The sequence below is a fragment of the Pristis pectinata genome, chromosome 10 (assembly GCF_009764475.1).
Source record: "Pristis pectinata isolate sPriPec2 chromosome 10, sPriPec2.1.pri, whole genome shotgun sequence".
Lineage (NCBI taxonomy): Eukaryota > Metazoa > Chordata > Chondrichthyes > Rhinopristiformes > Pristidae > Pristis > Pristis pectinata.
The window spans coordinates 92678870-92697099 of record NC_067414.1 but is presented as its reverse complement, the minus strand read 5'-3'; the positions used below and the strand labels follow the sequence as shown (position 1 = coordinate 92697099).

Below are 18230 nucleotides of genomic sequence, written 5' to 3'. Positions count from 1 at the left end.
TCCAGTCCAGGAGACTTATCAGTCTTTAGCCCATTTAGTTTTCCTAGCACCTTCTCTCTAGTAATCTTAACTGAACTCATTTCCGTTCCATGAGACCCCTGACTAACCGGTATATTGCTGATGTCCTCCACAGTGAAGACCGATGCAAAATATTCATTTAGTTCTTCTGCCATCTCTTTATTATCCATTATAATCTCTCCCACACCGTTATCGATTGGTCCTATATCAACCCGTGTCTCTCTTTTATTCCTTATATATTTAAAAAGTATCCTTTCGAATGTTATCCGCCAACTTCCTTTCATAATTCATCTTTTCTTTCCTAACGACCTTCTTAGTTTCTTTCTGCAGGTTTTTAAAAATTTCCCAGTCTTCTGTTTTCCCACTAATTTTTGCTTCCTTGTATGCCCTCCCTTCTGCTTTTATTTTAGCCTTCACCTCTCTCGTTATCCACATTTGTGCCTTTTTTCCATTCAAAACCTTTTTTCTTGGAATATATCAATCCTGCATTTTCTTTATTTCTTGTAGAAATTCCTTCCATTTCTCCTCTGCCGTCCCTCCAGCCAGCTTACTCTTCCAATCAATTTGGGCCAACTCCTCTCTCATACCATTGTAATTTCTTTTGTTCCACTGAAATATCGATACACCAGTTATCAGCTTCTCCTTCTCAAATTTGAAACTGAACTCAATCATATTGTGATCACTAGTTCTCAATGGTTCCTTTACCTTTAGTTCCCTGATCACCTCCGGTTCATTACACAGCACCCAATCCAAAACAGCCGATCCCCTGGTGGGCTCATCAACAAGTTGCTCCAAAAAACCGTCCCGTAGACATTCCACAAACTCACTCTCCTGAGATCTACTGCCTTGCTGGATTTCCCAGTCCACCTTCATGTTAAAATCCCCCATAATTATCTTCACATTGTCACTCTGGCACGCTTTTTCTATTTCAAACTGCAACTTATTGTCCACTTCCTGACTGCCATTAGGGGGCCTATATATAACTGCTACTATTGTCCTTTTACCGTTGCTATTTCTTAGCTCCACCCATAAGGATTCTGTCTCTCCTGACCCAATGTCCTTCCTTTCTATTGATTTTATATCATTCCTAACCATCATGGCCACACCTTCCCCTCTGCCTACCCACCTATCCTTCCTATACACTGTGTACCCCTGGACATTCAGTTCCCAATCACATCCATCATAAAGCCATGACTCGGTGATTGCCACAATGTCGTATTTATTAACCTGTAGTTGTGCCACTAGGTCATCTACTTTATTCCTAATGCTACGTGCATTTAAATATAGTACATTTAGTCCAGTATCTGCTATTGATTTTGTTGTACTTCTATTGTTCAGCAAATTATCCTGACTTTTCACCTGCCTGTCCTTACCATCCTCACTACAGACTATCTTAGACATGTTTCTATATACCTCATCCTCTATCCTAACATCCTGTATCCTAACGTCCTGATTTGTTGTACTTCTATTGTTCAGCAAATTATCCTGACTTCTCACCTGCCTGTCTTTCTTGCCGTCCTCACTGCACACTGTCTTGGACTTGTTTCTATAAACTTCCTCCCTTACCCTAACATCTTATATCCTAACATCCTGGTTTCCATCCCCCTGCCAGATTAGATTGGTTTGCCGACATCCTTGCTCTTCCCACACATCCCGACAAATTATTTCCTGCCTTGTGCCTATCTAAATCCCTCTTGGAAGTCCCGAAACGCTCTGTATCCACCACCCTCGCAGGCATTGAATTCCTGATCATGTCCAGCCTGGGTGACATTTCCTCTCCTCAGATCATCCTGGTGCCCAGAGCTTTAAACCTGTGCATCCCTGGTTCTCGTACCATTCACTAATCCCTCTTTAAAATGGCTGATGCAATAAAAAGGCAAAAACTTCCTCCGTCTCTCTCTCTCTCTCTCTCTCTCTCTCTCTCTCGCTCTCTCTCTCTCTCTCTCGCTCCAGTGCTTTCGACAGCCTGAGCAAGTGTTTTGCAGTGGGAGGGGTGGGAGGAGGGGGTGGAGGGGGTGTCTAGGGTGACTGGGGTCCTTCAGACGATAAAAATTAAAAACAACACCATGTTGAATCAACGCTATCCTGTTACCATAGCTCTCCCGTTTCATTAGGCATGGCAGGGTTTAGGCCTCACTGCAGTTCAAACTGGCAGCTGCTGTGTTTTGTTTATTCATTTCCAATTAAGATCAGTGGAAGCACGATGAGTATTAAAAAGTTGTTTCCATTTCTGTGTGAGGTTTTCACTTAAAGAATGGAAAGTCCTTTAACGCTGAAAGCTAATCTCCACCAACCTCTCGTTTACACTTCACATCAAGGGGAACACCACCCTTTTCCAATCCCAGCTGAGGCACTGGTCTCAGAGTTGAATCGATTCAAGTCTTCGCACAGGACAGTGAACTCTGACTCAGTCCTGTGAACCCTAACCTCTGGAGGCACAGTCGACCATGTTAGTTGATCGTCTCTTGGGGATAGTAGCAGAGTGACTATGCACTGGATTGGGAACCCCTGGACCTGAAGTCAAACTCCAATACAGCAACAGGGGGATTTCAATTTGGTTTGTTAATTAAACCTAGGATTAAAAAAACCCAATACAGGGGCTCCCTGAGTTACAAATAACCTAACAAAAAGCCAACTTTGTGCAAATTCTCCCATACGTTTTTAAACCTGGCAATAACAATAATGAAATATTTCCTTGCATTTATTAATGACTGGATATAGCATATATTTCACTATTTTAATTAAGAGTAGTATTAGGGTAATTATTCAATGAAAGGGAAGAATTACAGTGAGTGTATGCAGAGTGATGTGATATGGGCTACTATAGAAAACAGCCGTTTCTGACAAGGAGAAATCAGCTTATAGACACTTCTCAGGAACGGACCCCTTACAGAACCCAGGAGCTGTCTGTATTAGTAACCGTGATCAGGAAGCTACCCCTTTTGTGCTTCCCAGGAACCGAGCTCTGATTTTAAAGGTGTGGTCCTCATTTTGGATTCCCCCACCAGAGGAAATAGTTTCTGGCTATCAAGCTTATCAATCCTTGAATCGCCTTACACGGTCCAATTAGTTCACCTCTTAAACTTCAGCTCTCAAAGGCGTAGAACTTGCCCTCATAATTTAACCCTTTTAGCACCGACATCATTTAGAGTCATGGAGCATGACAGCACAGAAACAGGCCCTTTGGCCCATCTAGTCCATGCTGTCCTGGTCTGCCTAGTCCCATCTACCTGCACCCAGACCATCTCCCTCCAAACCCCTCCCATCCATGTACCTATCCAAACCTCTCTTAAATGTTACAATTAAACCTGCATCCACCACTTCCGCTGGCAGCTCGTTCCACACTCGCACCACCCTCTGAGTGAAAAAATTCCCCCTCAGATTCCCCTTAAATGTTTCACCTTTCAACCTAAACCTACGTCCTCTAGTTCTACTCTCACCCAACCTGAGGGGAAAAAGCCTGCATGCGTTCACCCCCTCATTTGACTTACGAGTTCCTTGGTTTGTACAACTGCTGCTAAGACCCAACCCCAATTCACCATGATTTGCCTGCCACACGTCGGTTGATTTAACCTACCTTGCCCACGCACCCCTCTCTCCCAAGTGTCCCCCACCCATCAGAATGAGCGCTAAAGTCAAGGAGAATACAACACCTGCTGGAAATTTGATATAGAACCTGAAAAAAATTGGAAAGCTCACCCAGTGCCTTTATGGGGAGGGAAATGGAGTTAACAACTGTGGTCGTGCTCACCTGAGACATTGTCACCACGTTTTCTCTCACCATAGACGCTGCGAGACCAGGTGAGTGTTTCTAGCGTTGTCTGGTTTATTGGTTTGGCTGATCAGTTGGTGGGAACCGTATGGGTCCCAAACATGAGTGAATGGCTTACTTAGTAGACGCTGAGAATGAGCTGTAATCTGATTGAATGGCGGATACGGGGATCTGACGGGGGCCTTTATCACCCACAGGGTAGTGAGGACCTGGAATGCACTGCCAGAGAGAGTGGTGGAAGCAGAGAGGGAAAATGGGACTAGTTTGGATAGGGCATCTCGGTCATGGACCAGTTGGGCCGAAGGGTTTGTTTCCGTGCTGTGTAACTCTATGAGAGCATTTAGGGTCGACACGAGCACTTGAATCACCAAGGCATAAAAGGCCACGGGACAAGATAGGATTAACGTGGATGGTTGCTCAGTGGTCAGGGAGAACGTGGTGGGCTTAATAGCCCGTTTCCATGCTGTACATCTCCATAACAGGGTCAAAAGTTTTAATGGTCCACTCTTCCATTTGTTCCATGAGGCACAGTGGCATAGCTGGAAGAGTTGCTGCCTCACAGCTCCAGTGACCCATGTTCGATCCTGTCCTGGGGTGCTGTCAGTGTGGAGGTTACATTTTCTCCCCCCCCCCCGGGTGCTCTGGTTTCTTCCCACACCACAGAGATGTACTGCTGAGTTCTTATAAATTACTCCTAATAAATGGCAAAAGAATTAAAGGGTAGTAGGGGGGGGATAGGTTGGAGGGCTGCCGTGATACAAGAGATGGGACTGCCACGATTGCTCTGCTGAGAGATGGCATTGACTCAATGGGATGAATGGCCTCTTTGTCAAGTTAAGACATGGTGGTATGGAGATTTAATTCCTGGGGTAGACATCCAGAGGTCTGAACTAGTTATCTGGAAGTTGAGGTCCCCCCCTGGAGTTGGGATGTTTAAGATTCAATCACAGAATAGCAGCAGGGTCGTGCAGCTTTCTCACAGCTCCAGAGACCCGGGTTCAATCCTGACCTCGGGTGCTGCCTGTGTGGAGTTTGCACATTCTCCCTGTGAATTTGTGGGTTTCCTCTGGGTGCTCCGGTTTCCTCACATATCCCAAAGACGTGCGGGGTCGATAGGTTAATCAGCCTAGACAGCAGATGGGGTGGACAGGAATGGAGAGTTGAGGTTAAAATTACATCGTCTTGTTAAATGGCAGAGCAGTCTCAAGACGTTGAGTGACCTACTTCTGTTCTAGTTCACATGTTCAATCACCAGGCCCGTTCCCATTACCCAGCCTCTCCACAGCACCAGATCCCTACCAGTTCTCCCACATCTTGGTCTCCACTTCCCCACCTGATCCCCACAACTGTTAATTCCCGTAAAGTCCATAAATCTGTCTCTCTCAGCCTTGAATATATTCAAGCACATTGATGCAATATTTTCACCTGCGAGGCGGATTTCTCTTTGCAAATCTGCCTGGGCAGATTTCCCTCTGCAAACACTGGCACTTTTCCAACTCTGATTGCTGAATATTGTAAACCAGCTTATTAATCAGAGTAACTGGTTCAACCTTCCTCTGTTGTCTTCTTTTAAAGTAACTTCATTCATTTCTTTAGTTGATCTACCTACCCTCCACTGCCCCTGCCTGCATCCACCTCCTTCCAGATCTTCTCACCATTCACCTGGTACCTTCTTGTTGGGAATTCTCTGGCAGGTATTTGGGAAGGGTAGCAATATTCCAGTTTCTACTTTTGATCTCCTTCCTCCCGTTTCCACTGGAGAATGTGCCAGGATAACTCCACAGAGGATGATATTACCCACGTGATTATAAGCGAGGTGAGACTCCCTGTCTGTTGCAAGGGCTTGTATTGATGGCCCCAGGTGTTGAGCTAGTTATCTACAACAGGCTGTGGCACACTGGCTGGCTCCAGGGACCCCGGTTCGGTCCTGACTTGTGGAATTTGCACGTTCTCCCTGTGTGTGGAAAAGACTTCAAAGGGTATGGGGGAGATAGTGGGAATATGATAGGGAGACAGACGATCAGCCATGATGGTTTTGAATGCTTGACCAAGCCCCAAGAGCCAAATTGCTCAGTCCTGCTCCTCTGCTCAATGTTTCTGTATAGAAAAAAAACCACTGGATCTGTAGAGAGAAATAGTTGAGGTTTCAGGTCGTCGAACTCTCATCAGAATCTGTCACCAAAGATGCTGCCTGACCTGATGAAAATCTCCAGGCTTTTTCTCAAACTAGTGTTCTGATACAGCAGTGTTGTGGTGGCCCAGTATCGACAGGACTGCACTGGTAATCCTGGGATGTGGGTTCAATGCTGACCAAGGCAGCTGCTGAATTTAAATTTGGTTCAAAAAAAAAGTTAGTATCAGTTATCTAGAAATCTGAAATGAAACTAAACATTGCTTATTGCAGTAGTTTACCTTGCACCCTGCTGTAATTAGTCAAGACTCAAGTTCCTTTGTTTCTCTGGGCAGAGCGTATTGCAAGGAAATTACCCAGATACAGATATTCTGGGATGACTTAAAAATCACAATTCATGCAGGGATCATTATACCCTAAGCATAATGATGTTCTAATTCTAAGGTTACACATCATAGATGAGCATTTTCTTGACCACATCCCTTTAATTCAACCAATCAATTAGTGTCATGTCCCTTCAAAGGTCATTTGTACGTAATAAGTCTTAATCAGTCACCGAGTTTCCTCTATGGCCCAGATGTGTGCGCAATAATTTGACCTCTCCCTGTGTTTCTGCGGAGCTGAATTGTTTCAGGAACAAGCTTGTGGCTCCCTTGATGCCTTTAAGAGAACGTTCCAGTGGGCTGTTTATTTGTACCTTCCAGCTCAATTACAGAAACCAAGTGTGACTCATTTAAAAGGACAGGAGCATACATTAACTATTTCTACCAACTGACTCAATGGACCAAGTGCTGGAATCACAAGAGTTTCTCTCCCCATAGATGCTGCCTGACCTGCTGAGTATTTCCAGCTTTTTCTGTTCTTATTTCCAGCATCAGTAACAGTGACAATTAGAAAAAGCCATCTGTTTCATAATTCAAAGAAGAGAATCTGACACCTTTACCCACCCTGAACTATGAGTCACACAAGACCCATTGCAGTGGGAATTGACTGCAAGCTGCCTTCTCAGTTCCAGGGCAATGAAGGATGGACAATAAATGCTGGTCTTTCCAGTGACGCTATCATCCTATGGATGGATGTTTATAAAACAAAGCTAGGCTGCAGAATCTTTTTTATGCCCCAATCAAGGTTATGACTTTGGAATGCAAGAATTAAGTGGTTGAGTCTTTTAATCCCTTAAGCATACTCTGCCACTTAAAAAGACCAGCAGTGATGGACAGAGCATGCCAGTTCAGCTACAAATCAGTATATTTCTGTGTTCGAGGAGCGTCTTCCTGCCTTGCACAGCTCCATGTTCATCTGAGGCCGACCCCACAGTTGTGTCAATTAGAAAGGATTGTGATAACCCTGAATCAGGGGAATGAATCTACCAGGAATTGACCCTCTATTAGCTGAAATGCATGTGTATCGGGGAGTAACGGAAATGGGGATGGATGGCTGAGGTGGGGAGTCCCATTGGGACCTACCGAATACTGAAAGGCCTGGATAGAGTGGACGTGGAGAAGATGTTTCTGTTAGTGGGAGAGCCTAGGATCTGAGGGGACAGCCTCAAGAACAAAGGGGCCTCCCTTTTGAACTGAGATGAGGGGGAATTTCTTCAGCCAGAGGGTGGTGAATCTGTGGAGGCCAAGTCATTGGGTGTATTTAAGGCAGAGACTGGGAAGAGGGCTAAGGGTTACGGAGAGAAGGTGGGAGAATGGGATTGAAAACAAAATCCGCCATGAGTGAATGGTGGAGCAGACTTGATGGGCTGAGTGGCCTAATACTGCTCCTATATGTTATGGTCTTATGGTGCTATATGTCGGGCTCAATCCCAACTCCCGCTGGACATGTGGACATGGGCGGGTGTGACGGCAATTCAACAGGGGTCAACACGAGCCAGGGGACATAACCAGAAAATAAGGGGCTGGTCGCTTGCAAAGAAACTTCTTCACTCAGTGGGGAGTGAATCGCTGGAATTCTCTAGCCCCCAAGGGTGGTGGAGGCCATATCGTTAGATATATTTAAGGTGGAGATGGATAAGTGTTTGAAAGATCAGGGAACTGAGAGTTGGCCTTGCACCTTATAGTCTGCCTGCACTGCACTTTCTCTGTAACTGTAACACTTTATTCTGCATTCTGTTGTTGTTTTCCCTCATACGACCTCAGTGATGTGATGAAATGATCTGTATGGATGGCATGCAAAACAAAGTTTTTCACTGTACCTCGGTACATGTGACAATAATAAACCAATTTACCAATTTAGTTTTTTTGAGGCCAGCGTAGGTCAGCCATCATCTCAAATAGCAGGGCAGGCTTGAAGGGCCGAGTGGCCTACTCCTGTTCCTATTTGCTTACATTCATGTGTTCTTGGGTTGACACATCTCCCTGAGGTGGGGGGGGGAAGGTGGGGAGGAAAACAGAAAAGAACGTTCACGCTAACGTTGCAACGCCTTGACTCGCAGGTTCGTGATGAGATTCATCGAACTGGACGGGCTTACGTGCCTGTTAAACTTCCTGCGGAGCATGGACTATGACACGTCAGAGAGCCGCATTCACACATCCGTTATAGGGTGCATCAAGGCTCTGATGAACAACTCCCAGGGCCGGGCCCACGTGCTGGCTCACCCAGAGAGCATTAACATCATCTCCCACAGTCTCAGGACGGAGAACGTCAAGACCAAGATTGCAGTGCTGGAGATTTTGGGAGCGGTTTGCCTGGTACCAGGAGGGCACAAGAAAGTATTGCAAGCAATGTTGCACTACCAGATTTACGCTGCAGAGAGGACTCGGTTCCAGGTAATTCCGACCTTCCTCTGGGGCGATCGTTGAGCTGGAATCCAGGGGTTCAGGGGGTTTATATATGAAATAATGGATACCTGGGAGTGATTACAGACTGGGGTCTTATCCAGGGGTTCAGGGGGTTTATATATAGAATACTGGATACCTGGGAGTGATTACAGACTGGGATCTAATCCAGGGTTCAGGGAGTTTATATATAGGATAATGGAGACCTGGGAGTGATTGTCTGGAATCTAATCCAGGGGTTCAGGGGGTTTACATATAGAATAATGGACACCTGGGGGTGATTACAGACTGGGATCTAATCCAGGGGTTCAAGGGGTTTATATATAGAATACTGGATACCTGGAGGTGATTACAGACTGGGATCTAATCCAGGGTTCAGGGAGTTTATATATAGAATAATGGATACCTGGGAGTGATTACAGACTGGGATCTAATCCAGGGGTTCAGATGGTTTATAGATAGAATACTGGATACCTGGGGGTGATTACAGACTGGGATCTAATCCAGGCATTCAGGGGGTTTACATACAGAATAATGGATAATGGATACCTGGAAGTATGTTTATAAACATATGTGACAATGTTCTTTCGGGTTTTCCTACATTCTGGCACATCAGCCTTGACCCCTGTCACATCCCTGGTTGGCAGTGGGACTTTGTACACTGTCCAACTCATCTTTCGGTCAATAATAATAAAACCCAGTAGAGTATTAAAAGAGCTGCTAACACTTTGTAGCCAATTGCACACCTTTCCACAGAGTCATAGTCCATGCTGATGCATTCTGTTGGCTGTGGTCACCTCATGTGGATCAGGCAGGTACAATTACAGTGTTTAAAAGACATTGGGTAGGAAACACTTAGACGGATATGGGCCAAATGCAGGCAAATGGGACGAGCTCAGGAAGACACCTTGGTCGGCATGGACGAGTTGGGCCAAAGGGCCTGTTCCTGTGCTGTATAACTCTAACTCTGATATGAAGTCAATGTCACTGATCTTCACCAGTGTCTCTAGTTAGCGGAGCTAACCTACTTGCTGGTGGTAGTGCACGCAGGGACGTATCAGAATAGAAATGAAAATATGAAAATTGTTGCCAGGACTAGAGAGCCAGAGTTATAGGGAGAGGTTGGCCAGGCAAGGTCTTCATACCTTGGAATGTAGGAGAATGAAGGGCGACCTTATAGAAGTGTTTAAAATTATGAGAGGCATAGATAAGGTGGACGGTAACAGTCTTTTCCCCAGGGTAGGGGAGTCCAAAACTAGGGGGCATAGATTTAGGGTGAGAGAGGAAAGATTTAAAAGGGACCTGAGGGGAAACCTTTTCACACAGAGGGTGGTGAGTATATGGAACGAGCTGCCAGAAGAAGTGGTTGAGGCAGGTACAATAGTATCATTTAAGAAGCACTTGGATAGGTACATGCAGGGGCGGGGCTTGGAGGGACATGGGCTGAATGCAGGAAATTGGGACTAGCTGAGTGGGTACCATGGTTGGCATGGACTGGTTGGGCCGAAGGGTCTGTATCCATGCTGTATTGCTCTGTGACTCTATGAAGTATATATTAGGTATTCTGTCTGACATTGCCCCATGATAACCAACTATTGTATGAGTTGGCTGAGCATTGAATGAAACAGGGACTCACCACCATTCCCAATGCAAGGCTGCATATATCCCTGCAAGGCTGGCTGGATGGATTTGAGGAACCTTGTCCCTGTCTTCCTCTCCTCAATTTGTGAGGGAGGCATTTTACTTAAACTGGAGTCTGAGCCTTGGGAAACTAGGTTTCTCCTTCTCCTGGTAACGTTTACATGGCACGGGGTTTAAGCATCTGCATCGCAGTTAGATTTTGATTGTAATGGAAATAAAAACCAAGGGAATTCCAAATAGACCGCACACCGAGATGGATTTCTGTGACAAGTTGGGTTAAATGTGAGCCCGGTGAAATTTTTTTCTTGTCACTGATGTTCTTCTGGGACAAAGCTCCCTCTATTTAACAGTTTCTGTACTGTTTTCAGGCATAGATAAGAGGAAAACATAGTTCTTTTTAAGTCAGGCTCATGTGAGACAGTGCCCCACTCATTGGACTTACCCAGGTTGTAATTTAAGTCTCAGATACAGTGTTAAACCCTTCCAAATTCTGCCCACAGTCATTCGCTCCCCCTCTCCCTCCATCATGCGGAAATTATCATCATAACCGGAGAGGTCCTTCAGACATAAGGCTCTAAGAAACCTTCCTCATTGCCACGATTAAATCAATCAGAAAGCAAGACCCTGATTCTTCACTAGAAATGAAAACAAACCACAGAGAGAGGTGGAGAGTAGCCGTGGCTTCAGATCTTGATCACAGTCTGGTCGGGACATCCACTGTGTGACAGAAACCCATGTCCCTCTCTTCAGGTCTTGCCTTGGCCACTGTCTCCTCCTCCAGCTCCCCGCCCCTCTGGGATTTCGGTTCCCATTCACTTCCGACTACTTGCCCATTTCCCAATTTTGGTGACTTCACCCATTCCTAAATTCTGGAATTCCCTCCCTTCACTTCTCTGCCTCTCCTTCTTCCATTTAGCTGCTCCGTAAACACTTCCACCATTCCCTACGGGGCTCACCATTGTGTTGCTTGATAGCGCAGCAGTGAAGCAGCTTGGGACCCTTGAACTATTATAGGTGCCCTGATCTTATTGGATGGCAGAACAGACTAGAGGGTCCAAATGGTGTGTCCCTGCTCCTAATCTGTACGTTTGTGAGTTTCCAGAAAGCTTGCCAGCCAGTGAAGTATTCTCACTGATCCCACTTTTGGCACGTGCAGCCTACACACAAAGCATGATCCCACAAATAGGAAAGTGATCAGACAGTTTGTTCCTGTGATGTGAATTGAGCGAAGAGTATTGGTTGGGTAAACTCCCCAGAACTGGTACTATGGAACCTACCCATCCACAGGAGAGGGAAGAGAGGGACGGGACGGTGGGGGTTGGTAGGGGGTGCTGAATCTACCATCCCTGCTCCAGAGACCCGGGTTCAATCCCGACCTCCTGTCGCTGTCTGCGCGGAGTTTGCAAGTTCACCCCGTGACCGCGTGGGTTTCCTCCAGGTGCTCCGGTTCCCTCCCACATCCCAAAGACGTGCGGGCTGGTGGGTTAATTGCCCACTGTAAGTTTGCCCCTCATGTGCAACCCAGTGTAGAATCTGGGGGAGTTGATGGGAATAAGGGGAGAATAAAATGGAATTATAATAGGGTTCATGTAAACTGGTACTTGATCGGCGCAGACTCTAACATCCACACTGATGCTACGATTCTCTGCCTCCCTGTGTGGCTATTTTGCAGACAGTGGGTGGCAGAGGAACGTTGCCCAGATCCAGAAGAAGCTGTTAAACCCCGACACCCGCATGTTGAAAGGTTTTTTTTTGCCTCCCACTACAGACGTTACTAAACGAGTTGGACAGAAGCACTGGAAGGTACAGAGATGAGGTGCACCTCAAGACTGCGATCATGTCCTTCATCAATGCTGTGTTGAATGCTGGCGCCGGAGAGGTAGGTTGAGTGGTCTCTGTGGAACTGCTGTTCTTCCTGCTTCCCTCATGGTTCTGACCAATAACAATTCGAGTCTGAGCCCGTAACATAAAGAAGAAGCAAGAGTAAGCTCCATAGAGAGAGAAATAAGGGGCTATCAAACACCAAGAGCAGAGTGTAGATAGTTTGTTGAGTATCTGTATTCTACCATTGGAAAGAAGTATAGGGTCTCTCTCATAAAAGAAAGCCTTGCCATCATTGTCCTTGTTAAGCGGGGTGAGAGTTGCCTGGAGATTGTTTGTGCAGAGTCCTAACTGTAAGGCTTCAGTACCCATCAATACAAGAGGCAAACTGAAGACTCCTCAGATGTAAAGGTTGTGTAAAAGGCCAGGTTAACAATGAAATATTTGTATACGCAACAGGAAAGGTCCGAAGGTAGCAGCAGATAGTTCACCACTTGTTTGTCGGCTCTTGGACTCCACTCACTGGAGTACAGAAGAATGAGAGGGGACCTCATAGAAACATTTCGAATGTTAAAAGGACTGGACAGAGTAGATGTGGCTAAGCTGTTTCCCTTGGTGGGTGAGTCCAGGACTAGAGGGCACAGTTTTAAATTAGGGGGTACTGGTTTAAAACAGAGATGAGGAGAAATTTCTTTAGTCAGAGGATCATGGATTTATGGAATTCTTTGCCACGTACAGCTGTAGAGGCCCGATCATTGGGTGTGTTTAAGGAGGAGGTTGATAGGTATCTAATTAGTCAAGGTATCAAGGGATATGGGGAAAAGGCCGGGAATTGGGGCTAGATAGCAATAGTTTAGTTCATGGAGCAGACTCGATGGGCCGAATGGCTCACTTCTGCTCCTTTGTCTTGTGATCTTGTGACCACCTACACTCGGGCAAATCGGGACTGGCCAGATCCACACACTGCAACTATATTTTAAAATGTACCAATTAGTCTGGACGCGGCTTCCCTGTGAGGCATTCTAATCAGCTGAGAACGGTTTGGAGGGTCCAATAAATATTCACCAAAATCTTGATGACCAATAAGGGCACCTTATGCAAAGCCACATCATTAATGCAGCTTCTAATCTGCAGGCTTATCATCAGATAACGCCCTCACTGAAAGTTCCACCATCAACGCACTCTCTCACTGGGGGTCCCACCATCAACGCACCTTCTCACTGGAGGTCCCACCATCAACGCACCCCCTCACTGGGACCCCCACCATCAATGCACCCTCTCACTGGGACCCCCACCATCAACGCACCCTCTCACTGGGGGTCCCACCATCAACGCACCTTCTCATTGGGAGTCCCACCATCAATGCACCTTCTCATTGGGAGTCCCACCATCAATGCACCCTCTCACTGGGACCCCCCACCGTCAACGCACCCTCTCACTGGGGGTCCCACCATCAACACGCCTTCTCACTGGGAGTCCCACCATCAATGCACCTTCTCATTGGGAGTCCCACCATCAACACACCCTCCCACTGGGGGTCCCACCATCAATGCACCCTCTCACTGGGACCCCCACCATCAACGCACCCTCTCACTGGGGGTCCAACCATCAACGCGCCCTCTCACTGGGGGTCCCACCATCAACGCACCCTCTCACTGGGGGTCCCACCATCAACGCACCTTCTCACTCCGGGTCCCAACATCAACGCACCCTCTCACTGGGACCCCCACCATCATCACACCCTCTCACTGGGAGTCTCACCATCAACGCACCCTCTCACTGGGGGTCCCACCATCAACACACCCTCTCACTGGGGGTCTCACCATCAACGCACCCTCTCACTGGCACTTGTTACATGAAACAATTATTTCTGCCTCCATCACCCTTTCAGGCTCCTGTCCCCTAATGCCCTCAGGTTTGCTTTGAGGTCTCTTGTTACAGCTGCCTTCAAAAAATTCACATGGAACTTGGAGTCTCAATGCAGGAAATTGCTCAGATATCAGCATACACCAGCAGTCTCCAATAGAAATGCTGCATGGTTTGGTGAGTGAACTGTGGAGGCAGAATACACAACGACTGACTTGAAAGGTGTAGACAGGCAACCCACATTTGGCAATGAACGCCCATTAACCTGGACTTCTCATACAGAGTGCAACTGCAAGCAAGCTGTGTTCAACCTTCCTGAACCTCAGCTCTGGTATGGTGGCCTATTGCAGGCACACTGACGGGGAGAAGATCACATGACAGAGTGTGGAGAGAGAGACCTGGGCTGTGGTTGGCAGGCACGTTGACATTATGTGTTGGATAATGCAGAACTCCAGGGTTTAGTGACGCCTTTGCTTCCTTACAGGACAACCTGGAATTCCGACTGCACCTGCGGTATGAATTCCTCATGTTGGGAATTCAACCAGTGATTGACAAGTTGCGAAGCCACGACAATGCAACATTGGACAGGTAACCTGATGTGCACCAACCCATGAACGCAACCCACATCAATCAACTTTCTAAATCTTGAGGCGTTGGGGGGGGGGAGGAGGTGGGGGTTGGAAATTGAGGTTTGGGGCTGTGCTAATCCTTTACAAGTGGAGTGTTGCCTCCAACAAATTAAGTGCCTACAAGAGCAGGTCAGAGACTAGATATCCTATGGCAAATGGTTTACCTCCTGACACACTAAAGCCCGCCCATCATCTACTGGGCACAAGGCAAGTGCACGATAGAATTCTCTCTAACTGCGTCAGTAGATGTAGCTCCAACAACAATGAAGGGTTATGGGCTGTGTAGGAAGGAAGGGTTAGATTGATCGTAGAGTGGGTCAGCACAACATTGTGGGCCAAAGGGCCCGTACTGTGCTGTACTGTTCTATGTTCTTACACTAAGGACAAAGCGGCTTGATTGGCATTGGAAATTCATATCCTCCATCATCAGTGCACTGGTGGCTACAATGTGCACCATCCACAAAGTGCACTGCGGTTTTTCTTGTCTGGGCTACTGCAACACCGCCTCCCATTGTTAGGACCCCAAGAGCTAGGGAAGACCAGGGCATGCCAGCACAGGGGAACACCACCACCTAGAGGTTCCCCTCCAAATTGCACGTCACCCTGAATTGGAAATATATCGCCGGTCCTTCGTCGAAACTGGGTCTAAATTCTGGAACTCCTTTTCCAACACATAACGGGAGCAGCTTCATCAGAAGGACTGCAGTGGTTTACCAGTACCTTCTGAAGGACATTTGGGGTGCGCCTTGGCTGTGATGCCCACATCCTTTAGGTTTATTCATTTAAAGGACGCAGGGCATCATAGCGTGGAAACAGGTCCTTCGGTCCAACTTGTCCACGCCAACCAAGTTGCTCCTTGCTCCCTCCAGTCCTGAAGAAGGGTCCTGACCCAAAACGTTAACCGTCTGCCTTTCTCTGCGGATGCTGCCTGACCTGCTGAGTTCCTCCAGCATCGTCGTGTTTTTCATCTAGATTCCAGCATCTGCAGTCCTTTGTTTCTCAACCAAGTTGCCTACCTGAGCTGGTGCCATTTGCCTGCATTTTGCCATATCCCTCTGAACCTTTTCTGTCCACGTACCTGTCCAACTGTTGTGACTGTACCCACTTCAACTACTGAGAGTGACTGACAGATGCAGGGTGTGCAGCGATGCAGAAGGCACAGGGAGAATCAATGTAGACATTAATGAGGTAGAGGGACAGGGCTGCATGTGCATAGGTCTTTGAAGGTTGCCTCATTATAGGAAGGATGTGAAAGTGTTGGAAAGGGTGCAGAGGAGATTTACCAGGATGGTGCCTGGTTTAGAGAGTATGGATTATGAGGAGAGACTAAGGGAGCTAGGGCTTTACTCTTTGGAGAGAAGGCGGATGAGAGGAGACGTGATAGAGGTGTACAAAATATTAAGAGGAATAGATAGAGTAGACAGCCAGCATCTCTTTCCCAGGGCACCAATGCTCAATACAAGAAGGCATGGCTTTAAAGTAGTGGGTGGGAAGTTCAAGGGAGATATCAGAGGAAGGTTTTTTACCCAGAAAGTGGTTGGGTCTTGGAATACGCTGCCTGGGGCAGTGGTGGAGGCAGGTACATTGGTCAAATTCAAGAGATTGCAAGATAAGCATATGGAGGAATTTAAAATAGAGGGATATGTGGGGGGAAGGGTTTAGATAGTCCTAGGCGAGGTTTAAAGGTCGGCGCAACATTGTGGCCAAAGGGCCTGTATTGTGCTGTACTGTTCTATGATTTTATGATTCTATGAAGGTGAATCTTTCAGCTATGTACTGAGAGAGTATTTAGGATATCAGGAGGATCTTGGGCTTCATAAGTGGAGGTATTGAGTACAAAAGCAGAGAAGTTGTGCTGAATATACTCAGCAAGTCAGTCTGCATCTATGCAAAGAGGTACAAGGAGAGGTAACTCAGGAGGTCAAGGGACATCCATGAGGAGAGAAATAGTCCAGGTTTCGGGTTCACCAGAACTGGAAAAGCAAGAAAATAGGCATGTTTTAAGTTACAGAGAGGGAGAGGTGTGGAGAGAACAGAGATAGGGTGCTGACCCAAGGTTGTCAAGGTGGCAATTATTTTAAAAACTGACAGATGAAGACAGAATTAAAATAAGGCAAATTAAAACAGAAAGTTACAACCACATCTGTGGAGCAAGAAATAGGGTGGTTGCCTGGAATTGTTAAACTCAATATTGAGTTCAGTTTTGGTCACTCCCCTCCCCCCACTCCCCCAGCTATAGGACAGATGCCATTAAGCTACAAAGAGTACAGAAAAGATGTACAGGGATGTTGCCAGGACTTGAGGGACTGAGTTACGGAGAGTGGTTGAGCAGGCTAGGACTTTATTCATTGAAGCGTAGGAGAATGAAGGGTGATATGAAATCATGAGAAGTGTAGATAGGGTGAATGCACACAGTCTGCTTCCCAGGGCTGGGGAATCAAGAGGTAGTGAGCATCGGATGAGAGGGGAGAGATTCAATAGGAACCTGAGGAGCAACATTTCCACCCAGAGGGTGGTTCATGTATGAAATGAGCTGCCGGAGGGAGTAGTTGAGGCAGGTACATTAACAGCATTTAAAAGGCACTTGGACAGGTACATGGATAGGAAAGATTTAATGCAGGCAAATGGGACTAGCTTAGATGGGAATCTTGGTCGGAATGGAGCAGTTGGGTCGAAGGAGCTGTTTCTGAGCTCTATGAATCTATTGAGTCTTTAGGCTGAAGATGAGGTGTTGGTCCTTGAACTTAAGTGCGCATTGTTGGAGCAGCTTAGAAGGCTGAATACAAATTGGAAGTGGGACAGGAACTTAAAGTGACAGGACACCGGAAGCTCTGATTGCCCTTGCAGAGTTGTAGCCAGGCGCTCACCCAATCTAGGTTTGGTTTCTCCAGTGTAGAGAAGACCACATTGTGAGCACCGAATGCAATACACTAAATTGGAACCATGGAGAAACCAAACACAGACTGGGTGACCGCTTTGCCGAACATCTCCATTCAGTCTGCAACTGAGCTCCTCTCTCCACAGACGCTGCCTGACCCACTGAGTACTTTTCCAGCATTTTCTGTTTTTATTCCATACTTTAAGCATCTACAGTTTTAGGCTGAAGCATAATGTGACCAGCTCTGGTCACCACACTTCAGGAAGGTTGCAAAGGTCCTTGAGAGGCTGCAGAGGAGGTTAACCAGAATGGTTTCAGGGAGGAGAAGTTAAGCTAGGTTTATTTGGAATTAAGGAGATTGTGACATGATTATGACAGGTTTGGATAAGGAAACAAAGTAGAGCTGTTCTCCTCAGCAAGTGGTACAGTACCTAGGGGACACTAGTATAAGGTTTGGGGCAAGATATACAGGGGGCATTTGGGTATGAGCTTTGTAAAGCAACAAGTGGTAATGACCTGGAACTTAGCCCCTGCAAGTTCAACACAGCATTGTGGGCCGAAGGGCCTCTCCTGTGTTCTATGAATGAAAAAGGTGGAAGTAAAGGATCATTGATTTCAAAAGGAAATTGGATAGACAGAAAAAAAGGAAATAAACCTGCAGTGCTTTGGGAATAGAGTGTGGGAATGG

At 46.7% G+C, this 18230-nt stretch overlaps 1 protein-coding gene across 4 annotated transcripts in view; it reads left to right on the top strand.

Moving 5' to 3' along the window:
- The window catches only part of daam2 (dishevelled associated activator of morphogenesis 2), a 327537-nt gene that overhangs the window by 183943 nt on the left and 125364 nt on the right, over window positions 1-18230 (top strand). For all 4 annotated transcript variants that reach the window (XM_052024252.1, XM_052024248.1, XM_052024249.1 and 1 more), the window contains 3 exons: window positions 8365-8698; window positions 12117-12227; window positions 14520-14623. In XM_052024252.1, coding sequence (XP_051880212.1) covers window positions 8365-8698; window positions 12117-12227; window positions 14520-14623 — 549 coding nt within the window. The remainder of the gene's footprint in view (window positions 1-8364; window positions 8699-12116; window positions 12228-14519; window positions 14624-18230) is intronic.